This window comes from Phyllostomus discolor, chromosome 8 (assembly GCF_004126475.2).
Source record: "Phyllostomus discolor isolate MPI-MPIP mPhyDis1 chromosome 8, mPhyDis1.pri.v3, whole genome shotgun sequence".
NCBI classification, from domain to species: domain Eukaryota; kingdom Metazoa; phylum Chordata; class Mammalia; order Chiroptera; family Phyllostomidae; genus Phyllostomus; species Phyllostomus discolor.
In genome coordinates this window covers 79,471,808-79,494,180 of record NC_040910.2, presented here as the reverse complement: position 1 = coordinate 79,494,180, position 22,373 = coordinate 79,471,808, and the positions used below count along the sequence as shown (strand labels likewise).

General features: G+C 54.2%; 1 protein-coding gene across 2 annotated transcripts; it reads left to right on the top strand.

Annotated features, from left to right (window-relative positions):
• Positions 1-60: 60 nt before the first annotated feature.
• SARM1 (sterile alpha and TIR motif containing 1) lies at positions 61-20,577 on the top strand. Of its 2 annotated transcripts, XM_036033359.1 has the most exons (10): positions 61-1,905; positions 7,515-8,133; positions 10,105-10,317; positions 10,621-10,712; positions 10,836-11,071; positions 13,082-13,184; positions 13,259-13,448; positions 18,525-18,646; positions 18,740-18,843; positions 19,831-20,577. In XM_036033359.1, the coding sequence occupies exons 1-10, from the start codon at positions 1,436-1,438 to the stop codon at positions 20,166-20,168; spliced, it is 2,487 nt and encodes an 828-aa protein (XP_035889252.1). In that variant the 5' UTR covers positions 61-1,435; the 3' UTR covers positions 20,169-20,577. The 2 variants fall into 2 exon arrangements, with proteins under 2 accessions (XP_035889252.1, XP_028376106.1); XM_028520305.2 differs by having other exon boundaries at positions 66-1,905; positions 18,740-19,983.
• The last annotated feature ends 1,796 nt before the right edge of the window (positions 20,578-22,373 follow it).

The following is a 22,373-nucleotide window of genomic DNA, read 5'->3' as shown; positions in this document are numbered from 1 at the left end:
TTTTTTTTTTTGCTTGCTTGTTTGTTTGGTAAAATGAGACTAATAATACTTGCCTCATGGGGTGTTAGGAGATTACATGAGCAGAAAAAAAGATCCATTGCTTGGAGTAGCCCCAACTTCATTCTCCATGAATCGTATTGATCCCTGGTCTGTTTGATCAGGCACGTCCCTGGCCGTGTGGCTCACCTGCCCTTTGTGTATTTAGGACAGTGAAGGGGGGAGGTTAGGAGGAATGCTGGTAAGCACCCTGGGGAAATCTTTTTATTGTGAAAGAACAAAGTTTCATTTCTAGCTTCATCTCTTGGGTAGATTGATTTCCCCAAGCTGGCCTTCGCAACACAGTAAGTTGGGTGAACATTAATCCTTCGGACTGGATTTGATTTCTGAGTCTTCGGTTAATTCACTGCTCCTGAGCAGGCCATTCCCCGGCCCCGCTCTCAGTCTCCTGGGGGGGTAAAGAGTGGTCTAGTTCCCCCGCTCTTCCAGACCCTCTGGGCAGTAGGCTCCCTCAAACCGGAAAATGCCCTAGCACAGAACGCCAGGTATTGTGCCTCCTTTCAGGGGTCCGCAGAACTGAAGTCTTCCCACCACCCGGAGGAAGTGACCTCAAAGCTTCCAGCTGATTTTCTCTGTTCTGTAATCAGAGAGGAGTGTGACTTTGGCAATCTCTTTTCCATGGGTCTAAGCCGGTTCGTCTGTTAAATGGGAACACTAATTCCTACCTCATAGGCAGGTTGAAAGGCTTAACTGGGAAACAGGTGTAAAGGGCTTCAGGAGTTGTACAGAATCGTTATTAGGGTCGCTTTAACCACTAGCAGGCGAGGGAGCACGCTCAACGGTGCGGCTTGCCCTCCCACACCGGCGTCGCGGTTGGAACCGAGGCAGTCTTCTCGCTCTCCAACCCCTAGGGACCCCTGCACCCGGAAGGGCCCGGGGATGAGACCCGCGGGAGAGGCCTGACCCGGGAGTGGGCGTGTCGGGGAAGGCTTGGGGGTGGTCTTCGCAGGAGGCAGGGGCGGAGCCCCACGAGGCCCAGAGGCGGGGCGTCGGCTCCGGGTCTGCGGCTTCTCAGGGGCGGGGTTGCTGCCGAGCACCCACGCGGGCAGTGCCCGAGCTGGAGCCTGGCTTTGTTCTGGTTGCTGCCTCGACACCCTCCGGCGTCTGGGTCCGTACTGTCGCCTCCCAGCTCCCTCCTCCCGCCCATCCCCCTGTGTCTGGGCCTGCATCCCCTTTCCTAACCGCTCCATCCCAGATCCTGCCCTCAGCCCTCCGCAAACTCCTGGCCAGCGCCCTTGCCTGGTACCCCTCTCTCCATCCCTCCCTCCTGCATCTTCTCCCCCGCGACCTCCTCTCGGGTCCCTCTCTCCCAGGGTGCGGGTCGCTTCGCTCAGCCCCGCCCCTCCAGACCAGGGATGTCCCCAGCAGCCCCGCTCCGATGGTCCTGACGCTGCTCCTTTCTGCCTACAAGCTGTGCCGCTTCTTCGCCATGTCAGGCCCACGGCCCGGAGCCGACCGGCTAGCAGTGCCGGGGCCGGACGGGGGTGGCGGCGCGGGTCCCTGGTGGGCCGCGGGCGGCCGCGGGCCCCGCGAGGTGTCGCCCGGGGTGGGCACCGAGGTGCAGGGCGCCCTGGAGCGCGCGCTGCCCGAGCTGCAGCAGGCGCTGTCCGCGCTGAAGCAGGCGGGTGGTGCGCGGGCCGTGGGTGCTGGCCTGGCCGAGGTCTTCCAGCTGGTAGAGGAGGCCTGGCTGCTGCCGGCCGTAGGCCGCGAGGTAGCCCAGGGTTTGTGCGACGCTATCCGCCTGGACGGCGGCCTTGACCTGCTGTTGCGGCTGCTGCAGGCGACGGAGCTGGAGACGCGAGTGCAGGCCGCGCGCCTGCTGGAGCAGATCCTGGTGGCTGAGAATCGGTAAGGGTTCCGGGCGGGGGGTGGGGGGGTGGGGGGAGAGCGCCGCGTGGTGCGGGGCATCAAGGGCGGTCGGGTGCCTGGGTCTCCCATGTGCCTCGCCCTGTGCCTTCCCTGCCTCACTTCACCAAATCCCTACACCACATCCCTGGTGGGGACCAGCGTGTCTGTTTTACAAAGTTAGGCGACTTGCCCAGCTTCACACAGTGAACTAAAGGTGTAGCCAGGACTCACTCCCAGGGCTGGTGAGGTGAGGAATGGGACAGGGAGAGGAGGAATGGCCTGCTGGTAGGACAGGAGTTTGTCTCTGCTTCTGAGGATGGAGATGGAATCTTATTGCCAATGTCCCCCCTGAGGCCACGGCCTTCCTCCCCACAGGCCCGCCCCAGTGCCCTTATATGCTACCTTCTCCCTCCTATACCATGGCCCTCCCACTGAGAGAGGGAGAGAACCCAGTGCTCAGGAAATGGGAGGGGGTGAGCTCTCCCCTCTCTCCCCGGGCTGAAATGAGCGCCAGTCTAAGGGTTACTTGCCCCCTTCATGCCAACCCAACTCCACCTCCCGCTCCTCCTTCTTCAGTTTGGTGCATGTAACAGGCCAGACATGATCTCATTCTGCAGCTGCTGATAGGGATCAGAAGGTTTTCTGCTGGGACGCACGGGTGCGGGAAGAGGAAAGTGAGGTGGGGAGCTAGGCTGGCGCCAGACGCAGAATGTGTTCTTCACCCCTGTCCCACACTGAGTCATGATACAGCGGTTGGGGCCGACGAGGACTGGCTGCCACTCTCTTGCCTGGCTCTTGGGATTTCCCCTAAAATGTGATTGCCCCCAGCTCTCACTCTGTCTCTTCTCTGATGCCAGAGCGGATCAGGCTGTCACACTCCAGTCTCATGCTGAATCCCTGGGCCCCTCAGGTTTAGAAGCGTTTGGGAAGGGTCACGTTCAGTTCCTGCAGCTTTCACGAGTGTGATGGTCATAGGTTAGGGTGGCTTTCCAAGCCACTTTGAAAAGTAACAATAACTTTGTGGGTGTTGGCAATGATACAACTCTCAAAAAAGTGCGAACAAAACAATTTAAATTGGGAAACCAGGTTAGGGTTCTGCTTGTCCAGCGCATCATTAACTCTCACCTAACATCAGGCACCCTGGTGGGGATGGACCATAAATTTAAAGAGCTAGCAAACAAAGTGGGAGCTCACCGAATGTGTGGGCCCTTGTCAGTGGGTGTGCCCTGTAGGCCTGGTATGTGGGGCGGGACAGCTGGAACTAGAACTCCTGGGGAGCAGGAGCAGCCAGGACCCTGGGAAGACGGGGGCTACAAGATGCGAATAGCGCTGATATTTTTCAAGGCTGAAAATAACAGTTGCCATGCAGTTCAGAATTACTGAGAGGAGCGTCACACCAATCAGTGTCCCTGGTCCCAAGGAACCACATACTGGTTCAGGCATCAGTTCTGGCATCGCTTCAGGACCAAGGACAGAGCCCAGCGCATCTAGTGGGGCTCAAAATCCTTCCAAAGAAAGAAATTCCTCGCCCTTCTAGACTATGCAGGGGGGAGTCTGGAAGGGAAAAAAAGAGGGGGCAACACGCAGATAGTTTGTATTTATCAACTCTTTTTCTTCCTCACCAACCAACCTTCTGTTAAAGAAGGTACTTCCTTCCATCAGTGTACCCACTCCTTTTGCCTTTCCCTGTCCTGCCGCTCTCTTCTTCCCAGGGTGTTGCCACACCCACCTCCCAGGAGTCCGCATTACCAGAGAAGTCCATCAGGATAAGGCCCTCTGAGCTGGGTCCCACAGCACACGGTGAAGGCCCCATCTGACTGCCGGCCCTCTGAATTCATAGCCCAGCCCATCAAGGAAGCATACTGAGGTTAAATGGTTTAACTTAGAGAAGTTAAATGTTTTGTAGCTTTTTGTTTTTTGCTTGTTTGCTTTTTAAGAATATGCAGTGAATAAGTGGAAGAGACAGGTTTTTAAAAAAAAAAACTCAGAAAGCTATTGTTCGTAAAATTTTAAAGTGCAAAGGTCCAAAAAAGATATGCATTTACAGTTCTTTCCCCCAGTCCCCCTCCCTGGCGACAAACCAGTGAAACACGTTTCTCATACATCCTTTCAGAGAGTCTATGCATGTACAAGCATTTACATGTAAACACATACACACACACTTGAATATGTGTGCTTATGTACAACTTCTCCTTCCTTTGGAGCAGGCATTTGAACCCAGACCCACAGCCTCTCGGGCTGCAGAAGAACTGGGAGCTGAAGGAATAGTTCTCACAACAAGCATACAGTTCAAGTTCTGTAAAGGTTCAAGTGCCTTTTACAGGGACAGGAGAGGGCCACGGGTCGAGGGACTCGGAAAGAGCCCTCTCTCTGAACTGATGTTCCTGAGCAGGCCCTTTCCTTCGCTAGGAAGTGAGGGTGTTGCGTTAGATGACTGCTTGAGCATATCCTGGTTCTGATATTCTCAGAATGCATGTAGTCAGATTGTTCTGGAAGCACAAAATACAGACAAAGGATTTTTTAAAGGATTTTATTGCCCTGGCTGGCGTAGCTCAGTGGATTGAGTGCAGGCTGCAAACCAAAGCATGGCAGGTTCAATTCCCAGCCAGGGCACATGCCTGGGTTGCAGGCCACGGCCCCCAGCTACCGCACATTGATGTTTCTCTCTCTCTCTCTTTCTCCCTCCCTTCCCTCTCTAAAAATAAATAAATAAAATTTTTTTAAAAAGATTTTATTTATTTATTTTTAGACAGAGGAGAAGGGAGGGAGAAATAGAGGGAGAGAAACATCAATGTGTGGTTGCCTCTGTGTGCCCCCTACTGGGCACCTGGCCCAAAACCCAGGCATGTGCCCTGACTGCGACCCTTTGGTTCACAGTCCAGCACTTAGTCCACTGAACCACACCAGCCAGGGCAGGATCTTGAACTCTGAAGACAGACAGATGTGAGTTCAAATCCCAGCTGTCCTTCTCACCAGCTGTGTAACCCTGGGCTTGTCATGTACCCTGCCCAAGCTTTGGCTTTCTCATTGGGAAAAGGAGCAACTGTGGTGCCAGCTGTCCAGGTGGATGATTAGGACCCACCTGTTCCTTTGGACTGCAGAGAAGCTCAGTGATCAGCTCAGCAAAGCATTGCTGGCTTTATGCCACGTGCTGGGCTCAGCTGGGCTCTGCAGTGGACATAAAGTCACAGGCACTGTGGTCATTGTGGCACTCACTGGGCAAGGACTCCATGGCTCTCTGGGTCTCTGAGCCTTTGGTCACCCATAGAGGCCATCACTTGTGAGGTCAGGAAGACAGCAAATTTTCTCCTTTGCCTGGAGTGTGGCATCTCTCCTGCGTGCTCTGCTGGCCTAAAGGTTTTCTCCCTTGGACCTGTCCTCCCCACAGCAGCCAGAGCAAGTTTCCTAAAACCCATGTGTGACCACGTCACTCCCCTTCCTGGAGCCTTTCAATGACTCATTGCCATCCAGATAAATGCCACGAGAGGTCTCAAACGGCCTCCAGGCTCCTTTCTCACTCTCCCCTTGAACCCTCCCCTCAGCCGCTTGAAGTGGTTTCACTTCAGCATGGCTGAGGCGGGGGGCAGGTCCCCAACTACATCAGCCCTCAGGTGCCTCCAAACCTTTTCACGCACCTATGCCTAAAACCTCCCCTTTTGTTGACTAATATCCCCACCATCTTTCTCACTTAATCCCACAGGCAACCATTCAATACATTTAATGTGCATCTTTCTATCTGTGTTCTGGTAAGACCTTTGTTCTTGTTTTGTGCATATACTTTTAATTTACACAGATTGTGCTGTGTTATATAGATCATTCTGTTTCTTGCTTTTCCCTACTTAGTGTTGTATTAGGATCTTTCATGTCACTGTGTTATCCTCTGCTCGGTTACCTGTAGCTGCTCCATAGTCCTCCAGACTGGGCACCTCTCCGCTCTCCCAGGTGTGACCCTGGACTGTGCCCAGTTTCTCCCGCCACAAATAACACTGCAGAGAATGGCCTTGGCTATGCCCTTTTGTAGATCTGGTTGGAATCTCTTTGGGACAGAAACCCAAGATCCCCAGTTTCTTGCTTATAGAACATGTGTCACCTTAATCTCACCCACACACCCCAGCTTGCCCTCCAGATTGACTGCCCCAGCCTGCCCCTCCCACATGGAGCTTCAGGAAGTTCGTGGCCCCGCACTGCCCCAGCCATTAGTGTTACCCAGCTTCTGCGGTTTGCCTGTCTAATACGTGTAAAGTCATTGCTGTTTTAATTTCTGCCCCCTAATTGCTAAAGACTTAGAGCATCATTTTGTTAACATCTTGGATTTCCTTTTTTCGTAAATTGCTTGTTTATATCCTTTGCCCATTTTCTCTTGGATGTACTACCCTTTTCTTGTGGATTAGAATATTTATTTATATATTCTATATATGAATCCTTTGTTGGTTTTATCTTTTTGCTTGTTGGTTTTGGACATTGCAAATATCTCTGGTCTTCTTTCTGTTCATCAAACACACGGAGCCCATCAGCCCTCAGGGCTTTTGTCCTGGCCGTTCTCTCTGCCTGGTGTATTCTCCCAGATCCTTGCAGGAGCACTCTCTGGACATTTAACCCTCAGATGTATCCCTGCACCGGCTCTCTCCATTACATTGCCTGGTTTTGCTATCATTATGGCCATGTCACTATTATCCCATTAATACATCGTTTACTTGCTTATTGTTTATCTCCATACTAGCTCAATCACTCTTAGCCACTGTTTAACTTCAGCCCCTAGCACAGTGCCTGGCACACAGTGATTCTCAATAAATGTCTGTTGAATGAATGAATAAATACTCCCAGCCACACCGCATGGAGTAAAGAGAAGTTGAAGGCAAGGCTAAGAGTGGTGTGCTTCAAGTGACACTTCAAATGATGATAACATCATCACTTATTCATTCTTTCCTATGTGCCAGGCACTGTGTCAGGCACTTTATAGGGATCATCACTTTCATTCTCATAACAATCCTATAGAGTAGGTATTTTTAAAATCCTATTTGAGATGAGTAAATTAAGGTAGAAAGATAAACCAAAGTCCTGCAGCTAGAAAATGGCAAATAATTTGAAACCAGAACTCAGGGGATCTGCTCCAGAGCTAGATTTCTTTTCTTTCTTCGAAGATTATATTTATTTATTTTTAGAGAGAGGGAAAGGGAGGGAGAAAGACATGGAGCGAAACACTAATGTGTAGTTGCCTCTCGCATACCCCATGCTGGAGACCTGGCCCACAACCCAGGCATGTGCCCTGATTGGGAATTGAACCAGCGACATTTTGGTTCACAGGCTGGCACTCAATCCACTGAGCAACACCAGCCAAGGCATAGCTAGATATCTTAACCAGGACCCCGTGCAGCTTCTCCAGGGGAGGGTATAGGGAAGGAAATGGGTGTGGCCAGGAGGAAGCACCCTTATAATCCGAGAAGTCTGGTCCTGCCAGGCAAGAGGGAGCAGGGAGGCAGGGAGCACAATGCTCTTCTTCTTGTCCTATATGACCCGAGTGAGGCCCACAGAGTATAAGTGAACGGGGTTCAAGCCAAGCACTGCAGGCCCAGCTAGTGCACCATTCTTTCCCCACTTTCTCTTGGCAGGGACCGGGTGGCGCGCATCGGGCTGGGCGTCATCCTGAATCTGGCAAAGGAGCGTGAGCCCGTGGAGCTGGCGCGGAGTGTGGCAGGCATTTTGGAGCACATGTTCAAGCACTCGGAGGAGACGTGCCAGCAGCTGGTGGCGGCCGGCGGCCTGGACGCGGTGCTGTACTGGTGCCGCCGTACCGACCCAGCGCTGCTCCGCCACTGTGCGCTGGCGCTGGCCAACTGCGCGATGCACGGGGGCCAGGCGGCCCAGCGGCGCATGGTGGAGAAGCGCGCTGCCGAGTGGCTCTTCCCGCTCGCCTTCTCCAAAGAGGACGAGCTGCTGAGGTTGCACGCCTGCCTCGCAGTGGCGGTGCTGGCCACCAACAAGGAAGTGGAGCGCGAAGTGGAGCGCTCCGGCACGCTGGCGCTCGTGGAGCCACTCGTGGCCTCGTTGGATCCCGGCCGTTTTGCCCGCTGCCTGGTGGATGCTAGCGACACAAGCCAGGGCCGCGGGCCCGACGACCTGCAGCGCCTAGTGCCGCTGCTAGATTCCTCGCGCTTGGAGGCGCAGTGCATTGGGGCTTTCTATCTGTGCGCCGAAGCTGCCATCAAGAGTCTGCAGGGCAAGACCAAGGTGGGTGCGGGTGTGGTGGGGGCAGGGGTGAGACAGCGTCTGGGAAGGCTTCCCAATTCATCTGGGACTTAAGAGTTAGGAGCAAGGAGAAGGATGAGGGACCAGTCATACTGGCCTTGAAGGCAGGACCAAGATTTTTAAGCAGGGGACACTTGGGTTTTATAAAGATTACCCTGGTGCTGCGTGGAAAGGGATTGGCAAGGGTGAGGTTGGAGACAATGGGGACAGACAGGAGGCCATGGCAGGGGTGCAGTTGGGATGGTGGAGATTGGGACTAGGACAGAGAGGCCAGGAGAAGTGGACAGATCCCAGATTCAGGGGTGCTGAGGAGCTAAAGTTGGACTTGGTGGGTGGCTGGGTGAAGGAGACAGAGGAGCGGAGGATGTCTCCTGACTTTGGACGTAGGCAATCCAGTGGATGGTGGCAACAGGCACTGAAATAAGGTGAACTGGGTGAGAGGCAGTTCGGAGGGGCGGCGGAGAAGAAAGTGACTCCGCTGGGAGATTGAATGTGAGATGCGTGAGAGATGACCGACTGCGGAGCCTCAGTGGGCCACTTGTCATCTGGGTCAGGAGTCCAGGAAGGAGGTGGAGTGTGGAGACAGAGGCTTGGAGCCGAGTGTCAGCGGGTCAGCCAGACAGTTCCCTCCCAAGTCCCCAGAGGTCCCCATGCCGAGGGCCTGATTTGAAGCCTTTGCCCTCCGCTTTAACTTGCTGTGTGAACTTGGCCATCTGGCTTCCCCTCTCCGGGCCTCTATATGTCCCCCATTTAGCCTGTGGAAAGTGGAAGGAGTGGACCACAGCAGCAGTTCTTACCCTGGATGTGGTACTAGTAAGAGTTACATTATCAAAAGTTTGCCTTTTCATTTTTAAAAATATTACAGGATCAAGATTACCCCTGTAATGTCACCCTCCCCACTTTGCACTCCTCTGGGAATTTGGGGACTCGGTGACAGCTGGTGCACAGGGGGTGGCGCACACCCATGAACCATCCCGTCTGTACCACAGCTGTCATCTGGGACTGCTCAGAGGGGTGTGTCCTACAGATGACTGTCACACTTAGTGCATGTCCCCTCAGATCAAGGAGACACTTGGTGTTACGGGGCCTCTCAGGCCTCTTCCAAGATCCAGTGTTCTGGAGTTTCTGGCTCTCCTCTCTGTGGCCCAGCACTGGACCAGCGGAGGATGGGCTTTACAAAGCAAGTCATTCTGCTTTGGGAGAAAAGCCTTGAAGGGGAGTTGGGAGCAGGGAACTATAGGATGCCATGACCCCCAGCTCTGGCACCCCTACCCAGCAAGGCCAGTAAGTGTAGTTCAGTAAAGACATGGTAAGCCCCCACTCTGGGGCCTGCAGTGTGCCAGGTATGGGACACCAGGGGTGACTAAGACATGACTTCAGCTTATCATCCAGTGGAAACTGCATTGTGAACTAACAACAGTGGCATTCAGAGTGTGGTACAAGGTCTAATGGGAGGTGTGAGCCAAGCTGTTGGGGGAATCAAAGCAGGCTGCACGGAGGAGGTGCTAATCAATTTGGATTACAGTGGATGAATAGGATTCTCAAAAACAGGCTGGAAGAACTGAGGGTCGGGGAACACCATGGGTCAAGGCTCAGAGGTGGGAGAGCCTTCGTGGGTGGTTGTCAGACAAGTAGGGGTTGGTGAAAGGGGAGGTGAGCTGGGGGTGATGGAAGGGGTGCACTGCTCCAGGCATACTGAGAGCTCAGACTTTATCCCAGGATGGATGGAGACTGTAGAAGGGAGACATGAAAAGGACTTGCCTGCTCAAGAGCTTTGAGAGAGCTTCGGGAAGAGCAACCCAGAGGCCTCCGTGATTTATCAGATGGAGGCAAGGCTAGGGCAGATGGTCTGACTTCAGCAGTGAGAAGAGGCTGGTCACAGGGGAGGGCCTGGGTGCATTTGGGGGAGGTTGGCTGAAAGCTGATGGATACAAGACACCCTCTCCTCGCTAGGTATTCAGCGACATCGGTGCCATCCAGAGCCTGAAACGCCTGGTTTCCTACTCCACCAATGGCACCACGTCAGCGCTGGCCAAGCGCGCGCTGCGCCTGCTGGGCGAGGAGGTGCCGCGGCCCATCCTGCCCTGCGTGCCCAGCTGGAAGGAGGCCGAGGTCCAGACGTGGCTGCAGCAGATCGGCTTCTCCCAGTACTGCGAACCTTTCCGGGTATAGCGGCGCAGGGCTTGCCATCCCAGAGTCAGAGCCGGCGCATCCCCGAGGACCCTAAGGGCGCGTTGCACAAAGGCAACCTTGCCCCCTCCTGTCTCTCACGCCCGCAGTGCCAGGGTGGCCTTTTGGCGTGGGGAACCAGTACTCAGCAATTTTCAGGATCTCTTGGCTCCAGTGTGGGTCCCATCCACTTCCCTACTAGTGTCACCAGGTCCCTCTCCTTGAATCTTGGGCTTGGGGTCCAGAGCTAAGGAGGAGACCCTTTCCTTCCTCCTTTCTTACCTTTGACCCCACCCCCAGGAGCAGCAGATAGATGGCGACCTGCTTCTGCGGCTCACGGAAGAGGAACTGCAAACCGACCTGGGCATGAAATCGGGCATCACCCGCAAGAGGTACGGAGCCCCCTGCCCGCCGCCCCATCACCCACCCCCGCCACGCCCAGTCTAAACATCCTCTAAGCCACCACTGGCCAGTCTGAGTCAGGACTTCAGCGTCCTTTCCGCCCTGGCTTGCAGATTCTTTAGGGAGCTCACGGAGCTCAAGACCTTCGCCAACTATGCTACCTGCGACCGCAGCAACCTGGCTGACTGGCTGGGCAGCCTGGACCCACGCTTCCGCCAGTACACGTATGGCCTGGTCAGCTGCGGCCTGGACCGCTCTCTGCTGCACCGCGTGTCAGAGCAGCAGCTCCTAGAGGACTGCGGCGTCCGCCTGGGCGTGCACCGCACGCGCATCATCACGGCCGCTAGAGGTCAGCCTGCTCCATCTCCATCCTGGAGGGGCGGGGCGAGACAGAGGGTGGGGCTTCAAAGCCAGACACCGTGCCAGCCGGCATTCTGAGGATGAAAAGATGAATGTGTTGCACTGTGCCCCCAAGAAGTTCCCAGTCTGAGGTGGGTGGGTAGAGAGGTGGGAGGAAGACAGGCATAAACAGGGAGGTGACCACAATAGGAGGCCTGCCCAGGACTCCAGTGGGAGCCTAGAGGAAGCACTGCCTACCCTGTCCCCCCAGGTCTAGGCGTTTAGAGGATGCCTGACCAGGTGAAGGATGTGGGGGGCGGCCCGCGGGGGAGGGCAGCAGCAGGAAGAGCAGGCAGGCAGAAGGAACAGCCTATACACGTGTGAGTGAGACCGAGCGTGGAGAGTTCCTACACAGGACATGGGTGGGGAGACACGTGGCTTACTCCATTAGCCAATGGCATACACAGTATGGGTTCTAGAGGTACTTTAGGGAAATCACGAATGGACCCTAGGGCTCGGCAACCCTCTTCACTAGTTTAACTTACTAATATACTTTTTAGCTAACATTGTCAATTACTATATGTCAGGTCCTGACATTAAGTTTGGAAGAGGTATTATCTCATTAATCTCTACATCCATTTGATGCAGTGGGTGTTAACTTTGTAATCAACTTTTTAAAGCTTTTTAAAGAATGAAAGAGGTATAATTGAACTTCAAAGTGTTCACTGCAAAGGGTTTGGGGAAATGCTTGCTCCTCGGTAACTGTCATCATAATCAAAGATAAAGAATATTTCCATCAAAGGTGTTAATTTTAAAGATGACAAAACTAAGATTTAAAGAATTTAAATACATTCTCCAACCTTTTAAAGCCATTAAATATCAGAATTAGGGTTTGAAACCCTCCCTCCAGTCTTTATAAAGAGATGAGTGTTGTCTGTGCACGTCAGGTCTGAGTGCCACGGGAAGACGGGCTCTTTTCACTCACACTCACTCAGCCAGTGCTCACCGAGCTCCTACCAGGGACGCGGGACTGGTCGTCAGCACCGTGCTGTTGCTTCAACCAAAGCAGGTCAGCTTCTGCCATTTTCACACCGCAACTCCCAAGAAAACCTTAAGATTTCACTTTGTAAAAAAAGAGTCCTACTGAAAAAAAAAAGTTTACAAATTTTTTACAGGGAGTAGGGAGCAATGAGTGTTTTTTTTTTTTTTTTTAAGTGGAGGCAATGACATACTCAGTCTTGGATTTTAGAAAGATTCCCTTCAGTAGCTGTGCAAGTGGATTATATCGGACAAGTGTGCACTTAGGGAGACCACCGAGGAGGCTGGACCTGGGGGACTGGACCCAGGGAAGGCCCTGAGGCTGAAGTCTGGTTGTTTAGCAGGAAGAATCTGCAAAGCACGGTGCCTGGGCTAGAACACTGAACATCGGCTCCATGAGGCAGGGTTTGTTTATGTTCACTGCTGTATACCCATGGCACACAGAGTGCTTAGTAGATATTGTTGAATGGATGAACGGATGAATGGATGAATAACAAGCAGGAGTTGGGGCTAGCGCCCAGGTTTCTGACTTCAGTGGGAAACTAGGAGGAAGGGTCCATGGGAGGATTTAGGACGTGTGGGGTTCAGAGTGCCTGTGGGCAGCTGGCTGTGCAGGTCTGAAGCCAGAGAGAAGCCAGGGCTGGACATGTCTTTTCCTTCCTTCCTTCCTTCCTTCCTTCCTTCCTTCCTTCCTTCCTCTTTCTTTTCCTCCTTTCCTTCCTTTTTTTCTTTTAGGGTGGAGGTGTATTTCAATGTTCCTAAAACATAATGACTGTCTTCTGAGAGGAACTCACCAAGAGTTAGCAGCCTTTCTCCCTGTAGATATCCATCTTTCTACCTCAGCAACACTTTTTGGAGCAAGGCATCCTGACTGGGCTGGGCTGGGCTGGGCTGAGAAGGCAGGGTGGGCAAGGGATGATGTGCCTCAATGTGAGTGATGGGGAAGGGCCACCCTCACCAAGCTGCCTCTTGTTCCCCTCAGAAATGCTACACTCCCCGCTGCCCTGCACTGTCTGCAAGCCGAGTGGGGACATTCCGGATGTCTTCATCAGCTACCGCCGGAACTCAGGCTCCCAGCTGGCCAGGTGAGGGGGAGCGGGTGGGCAGGCAGTCTCGGCCTTGGGGCGAGGCCAGGGCAGTGACACAGACCTCTTCACAGCCTCCTGAAGGTGCACCTGCAGCTGCATGGCTTCAGTGTCTTCATCGATGTGGAGAAACTGGAAGCGGGCAAGTTTGAGGACAAGCTCATCCAGAGTGTCATGGGCGCCCGCAACTTCGTGCTGGTGCTGTCGGCCGGGGCGCTAGACAAGTGCATGCAGGACCATGACTGCAAGGACTGGGTGCACAAGGTGAGTGCTGGCCTCTGTGGGCCCTGCGTGGGCCTGAGGTCCAGGGGGCAGGGTTCTCCTCCTGTGCCTTGTCCTCTGCACCGCCCCCCTCAGCAACCTCCACAGCCCAGCAGGAAGTCGGGAGTCACAGCTCCGAGGGCAATAGGACACCGGCGGGGCACTTAGGCTCTCTAAGCCCATTTCTCTCCTCTACAAAGTGGGGATAATTTTCCTGTTTTATTGGCCTCGCAGGATTGTTGTGAGGGTGAGAGAGAGATGGAAATACGTTGAAAAATAACTTCCACCCTGGCTGGTGTAGCTCAGTGGATTGAGCACGGGCTGTGAACCAAAGTGTTGCAGGTTTGATTCCCAGCCAGGGTACATGCCTGGGTTGCAGGCCATGACCCCCAGCAACCGCACATTGATATTTCTCTCTCTCTATCTCTATCTTCCTCCCTTCCCTCTCTAAAAATAAATAGATAAAATCTTTAAAAAGAGAGAGAGACAAGCTTTAAAAAAAAAAAAGAAAAATAACCTCCAAGTGGAAAGGGGGGCAGGGAGCACAGGGGCTGGCACAGTAGAAGCAGGAAAAACACAAATCTACCAGTTTGAATCCTGGCTCTGGCCTTGAGCGCATTACCTCATCCCAATGAGCTTCATGTTCATTACTGTGAAGTGGATAATTATAGTGCCCGTTTCCCTGGGACATTGTTATAAGGATAAAAGAGCTAAAACTTGTGAAGGGCTTAGCAGAATTCCCGGCTCTATAGCAAGTGTTCTATAATGGTAGCAATTACTGTTATTAATGTAATTATTATAAGTACTGTTTAACACACCATTGTATCTGCAATGCCTGCCTGACACATGGTAGAAACTTACTGAATACTTGTAGGACAGATGGATGGACAGATCCACATCACATCTGCAGGTTATTAATTACTAATCAATGAATAGCAACTGGGGCCATGGCTGAGGGATGCAGTAGTCACCTGAGATGGGGCCCTTGTTCTAAAGCAGCTAAGGAGACAAGACTATGCCCAGAATGACAAGATAACAGGTAAGTTGGTGTCACAGCTGAGCTGGCTAAGTGAACCTCTTACTTAGCATTGGAGTGTGGAGAAGGGAGAAAACATTAAGGGCAGGTGCAATCAGGGAAGGCTTCATGGAAGAGGCAGGACTTGCGAAGAGTCTCAAGAATTTAGGTAAGTGGAAGCGAGGCACCCCTGGCAGGGGAACAGCATGAGCAAAGATCAAAAGTAGGAATGAGAAAGGTGCCAAAACCCCGCATGCCTCATGGTGTTGCTTTCTCCATCTCACAGATGAAGAAACTGAGGCTCAGAGAAGTGGGATACTTTTTGCCACAGCCACACGGGTGTAGAGATCAGAAAAGCTGGGCCATGAGCTCCGTCTCTCCAACTCCCAAGCTCATGCTCTTTCCCAGGACCCGAGTTCCATGCACAGATCTGAGGGGGTGTGGGAGGTGGTGGAGCAGGGCTGGGTTCACCAGAGATGATTGTCTGCATTTGTTCTCAACTCCACGTTCAGGGATGTTATGCTGGCAGCTTAAAGTCAGCCATGGAGGCAGCATTCACACTAAGGAAATCAGTAAACATTGTGAATCAGGGGTTGGTTGGTTTGGTTGGTGGGTTTTGTTGTTTTTCTCTCCCTGGATAGTGAGCTAAACATTTATCAGCACAACACTGGCTGGATAAGAACTATGGGACGAGGTTGTGGAGTGCCCACAGGCAGGGAAAAGGCCTGTACTCACAGCACCGAGACATGGGACCCTGTGGGGGCAGCAATGCCACACCAGGGGGCTTCAGGGAGAAGGCCCTGCACACAACAGTGCCGTGCCGCTTGACAGTGGGAAAGAGGTCCAGCTCCAGAGGCAGAGTTTTAGGGGCTGAGTACTGGGCGTGGTTTGGGGAGGGAATGCTGATCCTTTAGCCTGCAGGACCACGTGTGAAGACCCAGAGTGGGTGGCAGGTGGCCTTCTGAGAGACAGAAGTGTCCGTGACAGCTCAGACCTTGCCTTATTCACACTGCATCCCTGATGCCTAAAACCATGCATAGTACAAAGTAGGCTCCTGAAGATTCTGCAGAATGATTGGATCAATAGTGAAACAGATGAGTGATTCTGATGAAGCTGAGATGACTGGGAAAACCATCGGCATCTACTAGATTTACCAGGTCAAGAGACTTGACTCTAATCAAGTTATTCTCCACTAGCTGAGCGATCTTGAATAAGCCACTTTTCCCTTTTTTTGGCCAGCCTCTGAATCTGTGCGACAAGCAGCGTGCCATCTTCGGTTCTGTGTAGTTCTGGATGAAGCAAGTGTCTAAAAGTTTTCAAATAAATTGCTGCAGGGTCAGGGTTCATTCTCAGCAGAGAGGCAGAGGGCTTGGCTGAAATAACTCAGGCCTTAGAACCTGAAGGCGTGAGTCAGAACCGGTACCTCCTCAGCCGGAAGTGTGTGTGGCTTGGGAGCAAGCCCCTCCCCTCTCTGGGCCTCCTTCTTCTTATCTGTAAAATGGAGAGGTTCCTCAGAAGTCAAGCAAGGTTGAAGTTAGGCGGTACATTCCCCAGGAAGGCTGTGCTCAAGGGTCTCGGTACCCCCCGGCCCACCCCTCCCCCCGGGTTGTCCCAGCAGACTGCAAGGAGGGAGGAGGCAGGCGGGGAAAGGGGAGCCTTTGCCTTGGACCAGTCCCAAAGGCTCCATCATCCTTCCTTGGTTGTTTTTAGTGCTTAATTGCCTTTGGTTTTAAAACTCCTTTCCCCGAAGCCACATTTAGGGGGTAATCAATATGGAAAATCACAGTGAACTGCACTCAGGAAAGTCCAATCCCTGTGGTTCCCCCTTGAAAGGAAAAAATAACGTTCAATAAGCATTTGCCAGAGCACCCATTAATAGTAAGCAATATCCTCAGCACAACCCTTTGAGGCTGGCTCACGAACCCCGCTCTACAGAGAAGGAAATAACAGCACTTACTAGTTACCGAGCGCGCCCCATGCACGAAGTGCGGCTCGCAGCGCTTGCTGCGGGGAATCGCAGCTGTTCCTCCCAGCGGTCCTACGAGACGGTGACTACCGCTCACCCTGCTTTCCACATGAGAAGACAGAGGCTCTGAGAGCCAGTTGTTCTTGCCTCAGATCACAAAGCCTGTGTCAGAGACTCGATGGGAACCCAGCTCTGACGATCCCAGCGTGCACCGCTAACTGCTGTGCCGTGTTCTCATTCACTGGTACATCCAGCCACCCATTAAGTATTCAGCAAGGGCTGACCGTGGGCATGGCTTCATGAAGGGTGCTGAGATGTAAGGTGAGTGAAAACCAGACATAATCCCTGCCATTTTGTCTGGTGGGGAAGGCAGATATTTTAAAAAGTACTCATTAATGAATGTAAGTTTGCAACTGTAGCATGTGCTGCAGAGGCTATGAGGGCCTATAGCAGGGGATCTGACCTGGCCAGGGAAGAGAGAGAAGCCTTCCCTGGGAAAGGCTGACGGTGCGGATCGGAAAAATGAGTAGGTATTAGCCAGGTGAAGGGGCAGGGAAGAGTGTTCCAGACAGGGAACAGCATGTGCAAAGGCCCTGTGCAGGGAGGGAGAGGGGGGCAAAACTAAGGGGCTGCAAGGTCTGTGAGGCTGGGGGGACAGTGCAGACGTGCAGTTTGAGAAGTGAACTGTGGCTAACTACACAGGACCCTCAGCCCACACTAAGGAGTTTGAACTTGATTCCAAGAGCCATGTAAAGTCTTGAAGAGTTTTAAGTAGTGAGTGACATAATCACATTTTCATTTTGCAGAGTAGCTGGGTGAAGGGGCAATGAGGAGAACAAATTAGAGGGGCGAGCAGTGGATGCGAACAGACCTGGTGGAGGATACAGACCAGGGGGATGGACGGTTGGGGCAGGAGAGTGGTGAGTGGAGAAAAGCGGGCAGGTTTGAAAATAAGTCAGAGTGCGGCTGGTAGGGCTCACGGTGGACCAGTCTGGATGCAGGGGGTGTGATGCTTTCCCGCTGACACCAACTGTCTGGGCTCTTCCCCACACCAACAATGAGTTCTCCAGTTCACCAGCACTGGTGGGGCATCCCACAGTTCAGTTCAATTCAGTTCCGACGCTAGCCATGCAGGGCAGGTGTCAGGCTCCGCAGGTGGAAGGGCCCGTGTCCCCACACCTGCCCTCACTGCAAGGTACCAGTTGAAAGTCCCGGGTTCCCAGGCTACCCTCACTTCTCTCTGACTCGGCTACAGATTCAGGGGTTCCCATGACCCTCTGCCCTGCCCAGGTTCAGTAATTTGCTAAAGTGACGTGCAGAATTCAAGAAAGCACTACACACACACACACACACACACACACACAGGGTCCAGCAGAAGTAGCGCCTGCCTGAGTGTGGTTAGTGGTGTAATAATATGGGTGTAATAATTTATAGTTTTAGTTTGAACATTTCATCTAAAATATGGTGTGTGTGCTTGAGTGTGATATTGTTACAGAGTTACGTGCTTATGGGTTTGTAATAAAGGAGGGGCGTTATTTGTGCCAGAACCAGTACATAAAGGACACAAGGGCCGGGGGTGGGGGTGGGGCACAGGCAGGGGGCTCGCAGGGCTTCCGTGCTGTCTCCAGGCCGCTTCCCCAGCACCTAGATGTGTTCACCAACCACCCCCCTTTTAAGGTTCTCTGTGGAGGTTTCATTTTCGTGGGCATGATTAAGTCGTTGGCCACTGGTGACCGGCCTCATCTCCAGCCCTTCTCCCTTCCCTGGGTGTGAGAGTGTGTGTGGTGGGGGCTTGAGTTCCAGCCCTCTCGTTGGTCTTTCCTTCAGCCAGTTCCCATCCTGAAGGACCTAGGTAGCCTCCACCCCAGTCACCTAGATTATATAGGTTTTAGGACTCTGTGCCAAGAACCTAGGACAAAGATGGAATATTTATTTTTTAGTTAAGCCCCAAAGGGCACAGGAGAAGTCAAAAGTGGACTTTAGTTCAGCGTCCCACCAGGCCCAGCCTCAGGCCGCTGTTGGCCCCCAGCGTCTGCCTCGCCCGGGGGTCCCTGGCCGGTACCCTGGTCTCTTCCTCCTCCCTTTTTTCTTTCTGCAGGAGATCGTGACCGCTTTGAGCTGCGGCAAGAACATCGTGCCCGTCATCGACGGCTTCGAGTGGCCTGAGCCCCAGGCCCTGCCAGAGGACATGCAGGCCGTGCTCACCTTCAACGGCATCAAGTGAGGAGGGGGAGGATGGGTGGGCACACAGGCCCCGCAGCTGGCAGCTCCCTCTTCCCAGCCCCCCCGACCCACTGGCCCCTGTGCCCACAGGTGGTCCCACGAGTACCAGGAGGCCACCATCGAGAAGATCATCCGCTTCCTGCAGGGCCGCTCCTCCCGGGACTCGTCTGCAGGCTCTGACACCAGTTTGGAGGGTGCTGCGCCCATGGGCCCAACTTAGCCAGCCCCTAGTTCCCAGTCCTGCTGTGACCCCCATTTCCATTCTCTCCCTAGAAGGAGCAGCCCCTCACACCAGGCTCCCTGGGCCGAGACAGCCTGGGCCCTTCTCAGGAAATGGCTGTCCCTCTCCCAGACCCTCACCAGCCACCTCAAACCCAGCTTCCTCAGTATCTGGACAGGGAAGGGAAGCTAGGCTTCGCAGGTGGTAAGGGTTAGACTGCCCCTAAGCCCTGCCACACGGTTCTCTGTCTCGGGCGTGGGAGGGTCACTGTCAGTTCTGGAGACACTGAAGAGCGAGGGTTCGCTGCACACCACTACCCCCTGTCCCGCCCTGACGTTAGCCAGCTTCGGTAGGGGCGCAGCAGGCAGCCTCTGACAGGAATGAAGGCAATGCCCAGCCCTCTCGGCCAAGCAAGGGTCTGGGCCTGGGAACCAGCGGGGATGAGAGCCCAGTGACAGCCCCCCACCTAGACTGTGCCCATCCCTTGGCTCACAACTTCCTGCCACCCAGGGGCCTTGCCTGCAATCACTCAGTGCACTTAGCCAGCCCTGGCCTGGTCCCAAGTGCCCTCCCAGCCTTCCTGAGTACAGCCTCTTTTGCCATATCCAGGGTCAGGGCTGGGCTGAGCTGGCCCTCCCTCTGGCTGGTTTGCAGCTGTGGCTGGGTTTGCAGCCCTCCCTGGTGCATGGGAGCTCCTGCTTGGGTCCGGGCAGGAGGTACCATGCCTCTAAGGGCTGCTAGCCGCCCTACCCATGCCTTGGTGCTGTGCCTCCAGCTCCCTCCCCACCTGTCCCGGCTGGCTTCCCAGCCCCCGCCAGCAGTAGCCTGGGCGGAACCCACAGCTCCTTGGAAGAGGCAATGTCCTGAAGAAGGGCAGGGGGTGCATTCAAATCACCTGGGAATTTTGTTAAAATTCCATTCAGGAGACCTGGGGTGGGACCTGAATTTCCACATTTCTCAGATCCCCAGGTGAGCCAGTGCTGGTGGTCAAAAAAGGACACTTTACGTAGCAAGGCTCTGAAATACAAATCCCTCACACAGCTCCAGCGTGGCCCCAGCCCCCCACTCCATGGTCTCTGTAATAATCATCAGAGCAACCCTGCCCAGTATCATCCCCATTCCTGCATAGGAATCGAAGGATGTGCCGTTTTCTGTCTTGAGTGGCAGCCCAGGACCCAGCCCCGGCCTCCTGGTGCTCAGCCCACAGCTGGCGGGACTGCTGTCCTGAGAATCATCGTTGGAGGCCGTGACCAGGCTGGGCTGCTGCTCCACAGACTGCCGGCTTCTTCCTTACCCTGAAGAACCGAGAAGTGCGGTTAGGTTCTTGACCTGGGGCCATGCAGAAATAAGTGAGCAGGACCATCCCTCTGCCCCTTCCCCCAGGAGGGTAAGAAGGCCCTGGCTAACCAGCCCTGCTTCTTCCCTCCTGAGAGCAGTGGGTTCACAGCTCCAGGCTGGCTCAGTGCCCAGAGGGCCTCCTGCTCTTGGGCCACAAAGTCAGGAAGTCAACCATCTCACGCCAGGCTTGGGACTTCTTGCTTCCTCTCCCCTCCCTGCTAAAGATGCTGTTCAGCGGGTCCGAGCTTCAACTCTGGCTTTCACTGCACTTCCTCCTTCACGCCACCAGAGTCAGGCCCTGGATGTGACCGTGACCAAGGCAAACTGACTCACAGAGCAGAGACAGTAACAATACAGTGTGACGAATGTCCTCCAGGGGAAGCTTTCTGTCTTTCTGTCCCACTCCCTCCAGAGGTTCCCCTGAGGACAGTATTCAGACAGCTTCCCAGCCCTGTCTTTTCTGTTTGCTGCACCTGCTATCGCCACCCCTCCAGTCTCTCTGGGGAGCCAGTGCTCAGCTTCTCCCCTCCACAGCAGCTGAAGTGCTGACCCTCCCCCCAGCCAGGCCAGTGTGCCCTGGGGACTGCCTCCCCTGCGGGGACAAACCACTCAGCTCAGGCCCCTTGGCACTCACCTTCTCCCTGGGCTTGGCCTCACAGGGCTGGTCCTGAAGCAGAGGGCTGAGACATGGCCTCTCCCCAAAGCCTGCTCTGACACGGGCCTGCAGGGCCACGGTTTCCACTTGGCTGGACTGCAGCTGCTGCCCCCAGGTCCAGGCTGTCAGCTGGGGCCCTGCGCCACCTCACCCCGCCCCGCCCCAGGGCCCAGGAACTACTCAGGGACACCCAAAGACCAAAAGTCCAGCTCTGCCCTAGCCGGTGTGGCTCAGTTGGTTGAAGCATTGGCCCATAAACCAAAAGGTTGTAGGTTCGATTCCCAGTCGGGGCGTGTACAGCAGGCAAATGATTGATGTTTCTCCCTCACATAGATGCTTCTTTCTCTCTCTCCCTCTCTCTCTCTAAAAGCAATGAAAAAATGTCCTCAGGAGAGGATTAAAAAAGAAAAGAAAGAAAAGTCCAGCCTAACTCATTTGTCCTCCCCCAGGCCCATGAAGAGAGGCATCTCATTTTAGGATGTATGAGGTGGAACAGATCTCAGAACAGCATCTAACCCAGTGTTGGCCAGCCATGAGGAGACAATGTGGGACATCGCTGACCCAGCCCTTCACAGAGGGGCTTACTCAAGGTCACCCGTGAGCCCAAGGCGGTGGCCCGAGGCCAGCCCAGAGCCTCCTCCCTCTGCTCCCCCGCCTTGTGCTGGGCTGGTCAGTGGAGGGCCCTCTCATTGCTTCAGTCTTCCATTGAGAGGGGACAGTGAGGTGGGAATCCAGACACAGGTCCAGGCTGTGGAGGCCACAGTTGACCCTGGTTTGCCCTAGGCTACCCCCATGTTGCCCGAGTGATTTCCAACCAGAAAACTGGCTGGCAGGGCTGGCGACAGAATGGGGTGGTGCAGGCGGTATGGGGCTGAGCTCTCCGGCAAGTCTGCTGGGAAGAGCCAAGTACCACCTGATGTGGGTCTGTCTGCAGGCTCATGGCCCTCTCATCAAAGCCGATGCCTTAATACTCAACCCAATTTTGCCTTTCAACTTCAGGTCCAGGCTTTCATTGTGCCCTAGAAATGGCCCCCTCATTCTTGGGGACCTGGGGCCCCTGGATCATGGGAGTCAGGCCCATCTCCAGGGTTCCATTGACTTACAGATGCACTCGGGGTGGTCTCAGCACAAGGCCCTGCTGAAATACCCAGCGATGGGAGGCGTTGGAGGGCTGAGCGATAAAAACCGAGTCTGCTGGGCTGTTGCAGCCAGAAGACTAGTTCAGGTGCCTTCGGGGAGCGGATCTCCAACTGACCCTCTGGAATGAGCGACCAGGGCTCTCTGCTTGGCTCCATGCAAGCCTGGCAGCGCTTCGCCCCCCAGCAGCTCAGAAGAGAATGGATATCGGATGAGGTCTGGGCTGGCCACGCTCAGTACCAATCCCAGGGCAGCTCAGGGGTTTCTGCTCGGCCCCACAGCTGCCTGTGTGACCTCTGGGGGGAAGACTGAGAACAGGAAAATAGAGGGCCCACAGCCCCATGCCGCGGGTGCCAGCAGATTCATACTTATAC

Bases quoted from the DNA above. Each gene is read 5' to 3' on its own strand.
- SARM1 (XM_036033359.1), top strand. From the start codon at position 1,436: ATGGTCCTGACGCTGCTCCTTTCTGCCTACAAGCTGTGCCGCTTCTTC. The intron at 13,449-18,524 runs GTGAGTGCTGGC...TTCTTTCTGCAG, and splicing joins GCAAGGACTGGGTGCACAAG to GAGATCGTGACCGCTTTGAG. The intron at 18,844-19,830 runs GTGCTGCGCCCA...CACATTTCTCAG, and splicing joins CTCTGACACCAGTTTGGAGG to ATCCCCAGGTGAGCCAGTGC.